The sequence below is a fragment of the Python bivittatus genome, unplaced genomic scaffold, assembly GCF_059951505.1.
Source record: "Python bivittatus isolate LINGU-HERP-01145 unplaced genomic scaffold, Pbiv_v1 ctg000360_np1212, whole genome shotgun sequence".
NCBI lineage: Eukaryota > Metazoa > Chordata > Lepidosauria > Squamata > Pythonidae > Python > Python bivittatus.
The window spans coordinates 855,035-868,447 of NW_028277069.1; the positions used below are offsets into that span (position 1 = coordinate 855,035).

Below are 13,413 nucleotides of genomic sequence, written 5' to 3' on the forward strand. Positions count from 1 at the left end.
GGTATTTGATACTCTGTTTGCATTCACTGAATGCACGCTCGTAGCCCATCATTAGGAATGCCTCACTAGAGAAGCCGAGATGTTGAAGTTTTTGTAAGATAGTCCTGAACCATACTGATTTATAATTATCCTTGATAAGGAAAGAACCCAAACCTGTAGGGAAAAACAGTAGTTTCAGCCAATGTGCTATAATACAAGTCCATGAACCTGTTTTGACTTTGGACAAACCTGCTCCCCTCCTTAGTGCTACATTTGGGATACAAGGGGCTACCTGAAAAATGGCCCTTAAGAATTTGGATTGAACCCTTTCCAAAGGTGTAAAAGAAGGATAGGGTCCTAGCTGGGCATAGAAGAGTAATTGTATGGGAGACTTAGCTGAGTATAGCTGCAGTGCTGCTGGGATATGCTATGCCCCCCTGGTAAAGTAAAAGGATTGGATTGGAGCCACTGTTTTTTGAGCATTTTGTATAACATAGCTTTGGTGCGCACTGCGTTTGGAGTAGAGCTATGAAAAACCATTCCCAAATATTTAAAGGATTTAACTTGTTCAATATTCTGGCCATTTATCCTCCAAATGTACAGTTCAGGTCTCTTTGTAAAGACCAAAATTTTAGTCTTGCTATAATTGATTTTGAAAGCTTCTTCAGAGCAATAGCTGGCCAGAGCACTCATGGCTCGTTTGAGTCCAATTTGTGTTTGTGATAGGAGTACTATGTCATCTGCATACAACAAAGTTGCAATATGCCTGTTTGCCAATTTTGGAGGCTGATAATCTAACTGATTTATTTTGGCCACAAGTGGATTTATATACAAATTAAACAGCAGAGGAGCTAAAATATAACCCTGCCTCACTCCTCTGTGAGCTGGAATATCACTTGTGTGGTGGCCTTGCATACTGCATCGAACTTTGATTCTAGTGTTCTTAGAGAGATTATGCATGAGCAACAGTGGCCATCTATCAGTAGTGTGGAGGAGCTTAGAGCAGGGCCTTGCTCTGGGAAACAAATCGAATGCAGACCTAAAATCAATAAAAGCGGTATATAGTGTCAAACCTGTCTTAGATGCATATTTTTTGGCCAGATGTTGGAGTATAAGGGCATGTCCATAGATAGAATATCCGGACCTAAAACCTGCTTGCTCATCTGCCAATATATGCTCTGAGTCAATCCAGTCAACTAGTTTATTGTATAAGTGTCTGGCATAGAGCTTACTTATTATACTTAACAAGCTAATAGGCCTATAATTAGCAGGCAGGTCTCAAGTGCCCTTTCTCCCCCTTTTCCTGAGTTAGACTTGAGTTCAGCTATTGAAGAAATTATTGTACAATGTAAGGAAGGGTCCACTTTTTTTCTGTCCTAGGTTGTATTAGCCTCTTGGCCTTCACAAGCCTCATTGTAGCTTTCTTTGCCGGCAATTTACCTGGCAGCTTCAATGAAGCCAATTTTATCACCTTCAGTGTGTTGATCTTTTGCAGTTTGTGGGTCTCTTTTGTGCTAACCTATCTGAATGCAACAGGAAAAGCCATGGTGTCTGTGGAGGTCTTCTCCATCTTGGCTTCCACTGCTGCCATACTTGGATGTATCTTTTTCCTTAAATGTGTCTTCATTGTATTGCGATCTGAGCTAAACAAGAGGGAGCAACTATTAAAAAGAATTATTTGTTTGTTTGTTTGTTTGTTTATTTAACACATTTAGATTTCTATTTTACTTTCCATTTTAAATGAGACAATAATTATAGTTGCTCCAATACTTGAAAGGTTGTCATAGGGAAGAAGGTGTGGATTTCTTCCCTGTGGTGGCCAAGAGTGGGGCAAGAACCAATGGGTGGAATCTAAACTCAAAGCAAGGAGGAATCTAAACTCAAAACAAGGAAGAATTTCCTGACCATGAAGGCTATTAAATAGTGAAACTGTATGCCTCCTGGAGGTTTTACTGGAGATATTCAAGCAAAAGTAGGATAGCTATTTGGAATGGTCTGAAAATTTCTTTTCTGGACAGAAAGGTGAACTAGGATACTTTCAAGGTCATGCCCAACCCTATCTTCCTTCCTTCCTTCCTTCCTTCCTTCCTTCCTTCCTTCCTTCCTTCCTTCCTTCCTTCCTTCCTTCCTTCCTTCCTTCCCAGATGAATTGAATATTTCATTTTTGTTTCTTTCTGTCTCTCTATGAGTGTATGAACATACAAAAAAAAATTCTGATGTTTAAAAATACTTTTCTTTCAGAAAGAGGAGGGAGCACTTTCTCAGATGGACAATTAACAATTTAAAGTCAGTTATGGGGAAAATGTTTAATAGATAATTAACTCTTCCTGGAATTGTCCAAATTACTATAATGTGTTTACCTGTTCAAAGCTCCAGAGATTTTCCAGAAAGCAGTGAAAACTAGAAAGCATGTCTGAAAGAGGTTATAAACTAACCTCATTTCCAGCTTGGGGTGGTGGGAAAAATCAGGGCTATTGGGTTCAGTTCCTCCAGCATTTCCTTTGATTAGACCAACTTCAGATTTGAATTATAGAAATCTTAGTGGGCATTCAAGCAAATGTCTATATTTCCAATGAACCTCAAAGTTAGATTGATGCTTTTCTCTTGGCAGGTATGTTAGTAAAAGTCAGCATGGTAAACCAGGTATGTTGCTGTGGGTTGCTATGTTGGAGACCTTTTTTAGAAGATTTTTCAGCTACTGATGTGTTATTCATTCTGATGTTCCCTGTGATCAAAGTGAATACTCTCAAGTGCCCAGTGGTTGAACCTTTCCCTATTCCTCATGAATGGTACCAACCAGGTGATCTTCTCATTGGAGGGATGGTGTCACAGGACTCCTATGCCTTCAGTGAACATTTATTTCAACAACATCCATTTCAGGAGCTATATGGACTTTCAAAGTAAGCAGGTTCCACACCTTTCTTCATGTACTGATACCTTGTTTCTTTTCAGCTTTTGTAGATGACCACATCTGTTTCTATGAGTAACAAGGTTCTCAAAGAAGGCAACTGAAGACAGCCCAAACATTTTCTGAATTTTTCTGAGGTTTCAGACCCTATCTCTCTGTACAAATGAGAAAGTATTTATTCTATTAAAAAAATAAAAATAAAAGTCATACAAATATGAACTTGAATGGCTAAAGGATACTTAGACTACAAATACATGAGGGGTGGGAATTCATAAAGTATGAATTTATTTTTCAGAAATCTTGATCTCCTACTTTATAAAATTAGCACAAAATGGGAAAAATCAAATTAAACCAATCACAAGCTTTCAGAAAGAGAGCTCTATCAGTAACAAGGAGCAAAAAGACCCAATTTCAAGCAAACCTGAAAGACAGAATTACAAACATATTGAAGTGGTGCTTTGTAACTGAAAAGATCAGCACTGAAGAAATGTGTAGAGGATTTATTATTGATTGATTATGTGTCATCAAGTTGCTGGTGACCCCTAACGATGACATAGATTTTTTTTCCATGATGACCCACCTTGCTGCTGATCGTCTTTTGCTTCTTTTTCCTTCTACCTTTCCCAGCATTAGAGCCTTCTCCAGAGAGTTAGGTCCTCACAGTAGGATAATTTGAGACTGGTCATTTGTGCCTTGAGTGAAAATTCTGGGTTGATTTGTTCAATGATCCATTGGTTTGCTTTCTTGGCTGTCCATGGTATTCTAAGGAGTCTTCTCCAACACCAGAGTTCAGAAGAATCAATACTCTTCATCTACTCCTTCCTCAAAGTCCAACTTTTCCTTCCATAGAGTGTCATGGGGAACACCAGGACTTGCATGATTCTGATCTTTGTAGGTATAGATACTTCACAACATTTGAATATCTTTTCCTTTTTAAATATATATATATATATATATATATATATATATATATATATATATACACACACATATATTTTATGCATGTTCATTACAATAGGAAAACTAATACAAACTAAACTTAGAGAAAGAGAAGAGAATGGAAAGAAAGAATAAAAAGTACAAGAAAAGAGAAAAAGAAAGAAGAAAAAGAAAAGAGAGAATATAATAAAGAAAAAGAAAATAAATTTATAAAGAAGTGACTTCCGACCTTCAACACAGGAAGTATAAACAAATCGAATAACTCTTCACCCTCTATAAGATTAAACAGATATCTCTTCATCCTATATCCCATCCCTTATCTATAAGCAAATTCATAAAACATCAGCTTTTCAATCCTGATGTCAGCAAAAAAGTCCATAAAGGGTTGCCAGAACATTGCAAAAAAAAAAAAAAAAAAGTCTTAATCTTTTACTTCTAACAGTCTTAATCTTTAGTTCAATCAAATATTGTTGTATGATTTGATTTCTCTTCAATTCTTCTTTATCCCATGCCACTGATTTCTTCCAGGCTTTAACAAGCCTCTTGTGTAGATCCAATAAGAATACATTTTCCAGATCATTCTTTTAGTTTATCATTTGCATTTCCTTTTAATTTTTAAAACTTCAGCCAATTGTTTTGGTAGATCCAGAAAAGTGTCCTTTTCCAAATAATTCTCTTAGTCTGTTATATATAGTTCCACATTCTGTACTTTATCTTACCAGATAAAATTTGTTCCACATCTGTCATTCATTCGTTAACATCTTTTAGGCATAGTCTATCCAAAGAAGCAGACGTCATTACTGACAGTATTGATATTATAGTTACTAACTTCTGGCTCCATTGTCCAAAGACCTCCTTTAATATTTCCAATGTTACAACCTTCTGTATAATTCTATAAGTCACAGTATTAACTGACATTAAGCTTTGTATTTTTTTTCCTTCTGTGTAAAATCTTTAGTCCCATCTTATGATGGGTGATCTCCCATCCTCTCTGTATCCAGATTGTTTCTACTCACCCATTCCTTTGTCTTTGTCATGGAAAGTCACAAAATTTGAATTTCTTCTCCAATGCCTTTATGGCTGTTTTGCCAAGGGCTAGTCTGCCGGATATTTCTTGAGTGCTTGTTCCTTGACTGCTAATGGTTGATCTTAAAAGGCAAAAGCTATCCACCATTTTGATATCTTCATTGTTAATTCTAAGGCTGGTTGTGTTTGGTTTGGTCTTCTTCATATTAAACTTTAGTCCCATTTTTTTCACTGTGTTCATTGACTTTTATTATTAGGGCCGGCAAATCCTTTGAATTTAAGCTATCAGGGTAGTCTCATCAGCATAGCACAGATTATTGAAGTTTCTTCCTCCAATTTTAAAATCACACCCAGCTTCCTTTAATATATATTCAGCATAGAGGTTGAATAAAAAGGGAGCAGTACAGCCTTGTCGTACTCCTAAACAGGGTGCTCAAGAAAATCTTATCAGAAACCTGACATTTTCCTCCCAACATACCAAAGGTTCAACAATTGGAAAGCGATGTTTGAAGTGGGAGGAAAAAAGTACCGGTGTAATAAATTTAGCCCCCGCTAAGTAGAAAAGATCTCAATAGCTTATCCATTCATCATTACCTTGAATGCCTTTATGAGGAACATCCAGGATATAATGAACTGCATAATAAAAGTGCTACTACATAAATAATACTTCAATTGTAGCTGAAAGTAATAATCAGTTCAGCAATATTCCAATTCCTTCACAGGCAAAAATGAGAATTCTTAGTTTTCAACTAATTTGCTCACTGCAGAATCATTTTCTCAAAGATAATATTTCCAGTGTGATTAGAAAAAAAAAATGTTTCCAGAAATCAGTGGAAACTAGAAAGGGAATCTAAAAGTGGGTATTTACTAAAACCAGTTCTATGGAGATTTTGTTGTTGGTTGTGGGGTGGCTGGAGAGAAACAGGGGTAAGCATATTTACATGTTCCATTGACTTCTTTTCAGAATTATCAGCCAGTCTTCTGCTTTAGGCTATGGAGAGCTAATAACCTCTTAGATTATGGAAATCTCACTTGGATTCAAGCATGCAATTGCATCTCTGTTAAAGTGGAAGGTTACCCTGGTGCATGTCTCTCAAGAGAAGTCCATGTGTTAAGTCAAACAGGTAGTCTAGATTAATATGTAGGTGACAGTCTTTAGAAGAATGTTTTGCTTCTGTTGTGTGATTCCTTCCAAGGTTCCAGGGATCAAAGGGGATGGCCTGAAATAATTGGCAGATAGGCCTTTTCCTGTTCTATATTTATTTATTTTATTTATTTATTTATCATATTTATATAGCCACCCATCTCACACAAAATGACTCTGGGCGGCATAGAACAATTAAAAAGAATAAATACATAAAAACAATTACAAATAAAAACTATAAAAAGACACAAAACAGGAGGGGATAAAATTAATAAGGGAGCCATCACAAAATCTCCCCGGTCCCCTGGGAGCCCCAGGTCTGATCACATAGCCAGGTCTTGAGGGACTTGTGGAATGTTAAGAGCTGATTAAGGGGAGAAGATTCCACAAGGTGGGCTCCATGGCAGAGAACGTTGAGATGAATGGAGCTAATGCTTGATATCAGCCATTATCTGCTGGTTGTTGGGTGTTTTCAATGAACAGTTACTTGATGAATGTCCACCTCTATCAAGTGAGAACATTTCGTGGGGGGGGGGTGTATATGCACATATATATGAATGATGTCATGCTGAATGATAGGTGAGGATTTATATGATTAAAGAGAAAACTTTCAAAATTATGTTCCTGATATATGAAAAATAAGAATAAAATAAGAATAGAATAGTGAAAACCTAATTAGGCAATCACTGTCTATATGTGGGTGTGTGCGTGTGTAAAAGAGACAGTAAATGTGTGAGAAATAGCACAAACATCTACTTTCAATCAGAATTCATTTGAAGTAAAGGATTCATTCAGAACCAAAGAAATTTCAGGGAAAAATATTTAAGAAATTTGAGTATTCCAGAAAACCTTGTCTGCAATGTGAAATGTTCTTCCCAATTAATAAATTTTCTAAGAAGGAGGAGGAGATGGAAGAACAAAAATGGTTAAAAGCAGAGTAAAGGAAAAGAGGCAAAGAGTAAAAGAAAGAAGTGGAATAAGTTTAGTTTCCTCTATATGAAACAGGGCACAATCTTTCCCACTGATGATTAATATAAAACCTAAAAATACGGATTAGTGTATTTTCTTTTAATGAATGACTTCCATGAAACAATGAAATGCACAACATAATCCTATATCATCATACATTGGAGCAATATAAAAAGAATTTCATCTCCCGACTCTAATCACGGGCACAGATGGCCATTCTTGATGTTCAACGAATTCATTCACTGCAGAATTCTGTCCTGAACGGCTTTCTTTATTTGCAGCGTGGTCACAAAATTCTACCAGCATATCCTTTCCTTGGCCTTTGCTGTGGACGAAATCAATGAGGATCCACAAATCTTGCCCAATATTACTCTCGGGTTCCATATCTACGACAGCTACTATGATGCAAGGATGACTTATCGGACCACCCTGGACCTGCTCTTCAAATCACAGAGATTCCTCCCCAACTATAAATGTGGAACCCGGAAAAATCTCATGGCCATTATTGGAGGACTTGGATCAGATACTTCATCCCATATGGCAGAAACTGTAGATTTATACAAAATTCCTCAGGTTGGTCCAGGGGTAGGGGGATTTCTCCTATTCTCCTTAAATAATTAAACCCCAAGAGCATCCTTAAGTATTGATTCTCATGCCTTTATCCGCACAACAACATGGTTGTAAGGAAATCTCACGCAAGATTTAAGAAGTGACTGAACATTAAAATTAGCTTACACTGGTGAAGATGGATTTCAACCTGCTGGCATCAATCATGTTTCCAATTAGAAAAATAATGAAAGCCCCTGAAATTTGAGCAACCTTGTATAGGAGTCCTTATATAAATGATAATTCATCTGACCAGTTTTTAAACTATTCCATGAGGATGAACAGACAAAACAAAACAAAACACACTACCCAAATCCTGTTTTTTCTGTTTTCTTTTAGCTCACTTATGGATCATTTCCCCCCAAAGAATTTCGTATCAGTAGGTTGTCTTCATTTTATTTCATGGCCCCAAATGATACACCTCAATACATTGGGATTATCCGATTGCTTCAACATTTTGGATGGAAGTGGGTTGGGCTCTTTGCTGTTGATAATGAGAATGGAGAACACTTTTTGCAGAAACTACAGGAGATGTTTTCCCAGCATGGAATCTGTCCAGCCTTCATACAAAGAATCCCACTGCTGCTTCCTTTGGATGACCTGAATAAATTTAGCAATGTAATGACAAGTTTTTATATATATTTCATAGACATTAAAGCAAATACATTTATCTTCTATGGAGACTCTTATACACTTCAGTGGCTCATATCTCCCATATTTCTAAGGGATCCTGAAGATAATTTAAATGCATCCGTTACAAAGGTATGGATCACAACAAGTCAAACTGACTTCATACTAGCAGGATCCCTAAAGTCTTGGAATCTCCAGTTGTTCGATGGGGCCATTTCTTTTCAGATTCATTCAAGTGAACTTCTAGCATTCAAAGAATTTCTGAAGTCTATAAAACCTTTTTGGAGACAAAGAGATGGATTTCTAAAAGATTTTTGGGAGCAAGCATTTGACTGTTTCTTTTCCAATTCAGAAATATCATCAACCAACATTGGAAAATGCACTGGGGAGGAGAACCTGGACAGTCTTCCTGGACCTCTCTTTGAAAGGGAAATGACTGGTCATAGTTACAGTATATATAATGGTGTCTATGCTGTGGCTCATTCTTTGCAAGACTTATTATCCAAAGGATCCAGTCAGAGGAAAATATTGGTGGGTAAAATATCGAACCCTCCAGATCTACAGCCTTTTAAGGTAAAGTTTGTCCAACTGTTACAGGTGCTCCCAGATTCAGCTTATGGTCATGGTCACTCACTCACACACTCACAGCCTGTTGAGGCATGCAGATCTTGTAAGTCCCCCTTCCTTTCTATCTGGGTTTTCCAGACAGGTGTGGCTAGAACATACAAGACATGCAGCCTTGGGCAATAGCCAGGAAATAATTAGGGACACACACAAATCCCTTCCAACCAAACATTGAGGCACATCAAGTTCTTTGGAATACACAGAGACCCAGTGAATTTAAAGGAACACCAAAGCTTTACTGGTTACAATGTACCTTTGCTCTTTCTCACATGCACACACACACTTATCCACATTTACCCACATCCTTCTCAACTAGGCTGCCAGGCAAGGTCTGGATCCAAAGACGACTCAAGGAGTGGGCGGGCTTCAGGACCACTTTTATCCCCAGAAGTCCTTGCTTTGTTGATTCACAAGACAGGCAGCTACTCTTGCCTTGTTACCTTGTCTGGTAGCACTTGATGGGATGGGGGAGAGGAGGGAATTCCATGTGCTGAGGCCCAACTTCCTTTGTCTGGCTCAGGTGCCAGTTTTTCCTTTGTTTCCTTAACAACTTGTTTCCTTCTAATCTACCTCCCCAAGAGGATCTTTTGGACAACATTCATGGCTTTTGGTCCTCTCTGCTTACATGCCTGTTTCATCCTTACTTATGGCAGCTACAGCCTAGTCTCAAACAACAAATATGAAAAATTGACTAAAAATTATTTGGATCACAAAATGAGCTAAGTCTTATTTCCAGGCACAATATGCCATTCAAATAGCTATGATGAAGTCAATCAATAAATGTTAAACACACAAGGAAAGTAGGGGTCTTCTCACTGAGTAAATCCTGCCATTGGAGTACATTCATCTTTCCCCAGAAGAAGAATATGTGAAATAGTTTTCTACTATTCACAGAAATACTTTGCTTTGTTCTATCTATGGAAAACATCATGCTCATTACTGTATATAGTAATGTTCTCCATGTTAATTCTTGGTATTTATCAGATCAAGCTGCATAAAGAAATTTGGACAGAAAGGTGAAATGTCTTATAGAATGACTTATCCCACTATTCTTTAAACTTCCTCTCTTCCTTCCTTCCTTTTCAAGCAGCTCCACCCATTTCTTCAAGGCATTTCTTTCAACAACTCAGCAGGAGAGACAGTGTCCTTTAATGAGAAGAGGGAAGTCACAGGAGGATTTGACATCATCAACATGATCGCTTTTCCAAACAATTCCATCCAGAAAGTGAAGGTTGGAAGGTTAGATCCCAATGCTCCAGATGGAAATGAATTGATCATTAATGAAAATAAGATTGAATGGCACAAAGGTTTTAACCAGGTATTCTTGAATGGGTCTACCTCTAACTATATATAAGAAATTTGTGTATGTTTTGCAATGTCCTTAAATTTTCTTGTTGGCCATGACTTTCTTTATGGGATGATGAGTAGTTGACTCGTGGGGAATGAAACAGTCCCATTCTTATTCATTCTTGAATCCTGAATGGTCTAATCACTTTCTCGGTACCATCTCCTCTTCTTCCCCCCCATCAGTCCATTCATTACACTGGTAGAATTCTTACCCTGGATCATATTCATTCAGATTTTTGTACAATTTTTCTTAAAACTTTCCAAGTATGCCCATTGAGAAAACCTTGGTGACTTCCTTTGCAACTTTTTCTTATGTTATGAACAGGTTCTTCCAGTTTCTCTGTGTAATAAAAACTGTCTCCCTGGTTATTGGAAGAGGTCTGAAGCAAAAATGTTCTGCTGCTATGATTGTGTTTCATGTCCACAGGGGAAGATTTCAAGCTGGATAGGTCAGTAATAAACTCCTACAATTTATGAAAACATTGGGTTCCAAACCAATGGTTTCATCAAAAGTTACAATTTGTTCTGGTGTATGTATCAATTTCTTACTAAAGTTGAGGTTTTCCAGCCTATCAAGTAAGGAACAAGATAACACCTATAAATCTCTGTTATTAATTGTTGTTGTTGTTTAGTCGTTAAGTCGTGTCCGACTCTTCGTGACCCCATGAACCATATTGCGCCAGGCCTTCCTGTCCTTCACTGCCTCCCTGAGTTGGCTCAGTTTCATGCTCATTGCTTCAGTGATGCTATCTAACCATCTCATCCTCTGCCGTCCTCTTCTCCTTTTGCCTTCAATCTTTTCCAGCATCAGGGTCTTCCCCAAAGAGATCTCTCTTCGCATTAGGTGGCCAAAATATCTGAGCTTGAGCTTCATTATCGATCCTTCCAATGAGCAATCAGGGTTGATTTCCTTTAAGATTGATTGGTTTGACCTCCTGGCAGTCCAGGGGACTCTCAAGAGTCTTCTCCAGCACCACAGTTCAAAGGCATCAATTCTTCGGCGCTCGGCCTTTTTTATGGTCCAGCTCTCACAGCCATACAGTCTCCCAAATTTGAAAATATTATGATACCTTGCAAAATCCTAGTGTTCATACATGAAATATTTTCTCTTATGGCATTTTTGCCCCAGATTTCAGAACATAAACAAGAATACAAAAGGGTTACAGTTATCTGGGTTCCTTCAGAGGTCATCTGTAAACCATGTATACGTAGTGCCCAAAGTAAAAACTTGGTCCAGCCACATTTTATATGGTGGTCATCCAGAGCATTAGATGACAGTATAATGGATGGCATCTAGGAGAAAATTTAAAATTATCTGTCTAATTGTAAAATTGAACAGAAAAATGCAATAATCAACATTATATATTAATGTAATACAATACAATACAATACAATACAATACAACACAGTATAATTAATATATAGTGTTTGTGTATATACACACAAACACACACACACAAACACACACTATTGGGGACCCTTTCAATCAGTTTATTTAACCTTAGGCAGCATCCATGTCCCTGAAAATGAATTTAATATGAAGAGGGTAGGAGGTATATCAAAGAGAAAGCAACAACTTACTGTAAGAATAAGTGGAATTTGTAGAATCTTTATGCTATCCACAATGTATTCAGCTATATTTGAACTCCAGAACTGGACTGCAAAGTTTTAAAAGGTTCATTAGATGCCCAGTTGAAAACTAGGATCCTCAAAAGTAGGTTAAAATGACTAGGGGACTTCTGGAAGCTTTGTTAATAAACAGTTTGTAAGACAACTGGGATATATTTTATATGTCTGCCTGAAATGGATGCCGGGGGGAGGACAAAAAGGCTTTCCACTAAAAGAAAATACTAGAATGTGGGTTGGGAATGAGTAAATGAACAGGTGCAGGAAAAGCAGTTTTTGAATAGCACACTTCACTAATCACCACTTTCCTTTTTTAAACTCAGATTTACTAACCTTGGTATTTCAGGGCATATTATTGATGCATCATTTTAGAGAACTATTTCTGTCTTCTGCATTTAATGCTACTTAACTGTAAATCAAGCAAAGAATTCAAAGAAATTTGGTGAAAAAGATTAGTTTTCATCAAGTTGTTTCAATGAGATGGGCGGTGACAAATTTGATAAATAAATAAATAAAAATTTAAAAAATTATTAGTTTTTCATCTCAGACCAAAAGCACTCCTAATTTTCTACATTTCAGAAATTCTTCTTGGAACACAAGGCCATGGCTAAGTGAGATTGGAAAGAATATCAGTCTTGAAACAATAGCATAGAACATTTATTAAAAAGTGGTAAATAGGAAATAAATCAGTTTCCTTTTATCTTTTTATCCAGACACAGAAGATTGTTTCAAATGTCCTGAAGATCAGCATCCAAGCAAGGAGCAAGATCGATGCCTTAACAAAACAATGAGTTTCCTCTCCTTTGAAGAACCTTTAGGGATCAGTCTGGCCTCAGCTGCTGTTGCCTTTTCCCTCATGACAACCAGCGTGCTTGCCATTTTCCTTAAGCGTAGAGATACCCCCATCATCAAGGCCAACAACCGGGATCTCACTTACACTCTCCTTGGGTCTCTTTTGCTCTGCTTCCTCTCTTCCTTTTTATTCCTCAGCCAACCTGGGAAAGTCACCTGCCTTCTGCGGCAACCAGCTTTTGGCATCATCTTCTCAGTAGCTGTTTCTTGTGTCTTGGCCAAAACCATCACTGTGGTTGTGGCTTTCATGGCTACTAAGCCGGGTTCTCCAATGAGAAAATGGGTGGGGAAAAGATTGGCCCTTTCCATTGTCCTTTCTGCTTCTGTTTTTCAAGTAGCTCTTTGCACCCTGTGGTTGGCAACCTCTCCTCCATTCCCTGACTTAGACATGCACTCCCTTATGGAAACCATGATTTTGCAATGCAACGAAGGCTCCGTCCTCATGTTCTATTGTGTCCTGGGCTACCTGGGCTTCTTGGCTATTGCCAGCTTCCTGGTGGCGTACCTTGCCCGTAATTTACCTGACAGTTTTAATGAAGCCAAGTTCATCACCTTCAGCATGTTGGCTTTCTGCAGTGTGTGGCTGTCCTTTGTGCCGACCTACCTGAGCACTGTAGGGAAAGCCATGGTGGCTGTGGAGATATTCTCCATCTTGTCCTCCAGCGCTGCCTTACTGGGATGTATCTTCTTCCCAAAATGCTTCATCATTGTGCTGAAGCCAGAATTAAACAGTAGGCACCAACTAATCAAACGAAAGAATTAA

At 37.9% G+C, this 13,413-nt stretch overlaps 1 protein-coding gene across 1 annotated transcript; it reads left to right on the forward strand.

Annotated features, from left to right (window-relative positions):
• The first annotated feature begins 7,253 nt into the window (after nt 1-7,253).
• On the forward strand, nt 7,254-13,413 carry LOC148215400 (vomeronasal type-2 receptor 26-like). The gene is made up of 5 exons (XM_088143690.1): nt 7,254-7,538; nt 7,911-8,774; nt 9,916-10,143; nt 10,498-10,621; nt 12,512-13,413. Exons 1-5 carry the CDS (start codon nt 7,377-7,379, stop codon nt 13,411-13,413), a joined length of 2,280 nt encoding a protein of 759 aa, XP_087999816.1. The 5' UTR covers nt 7,254-7,376.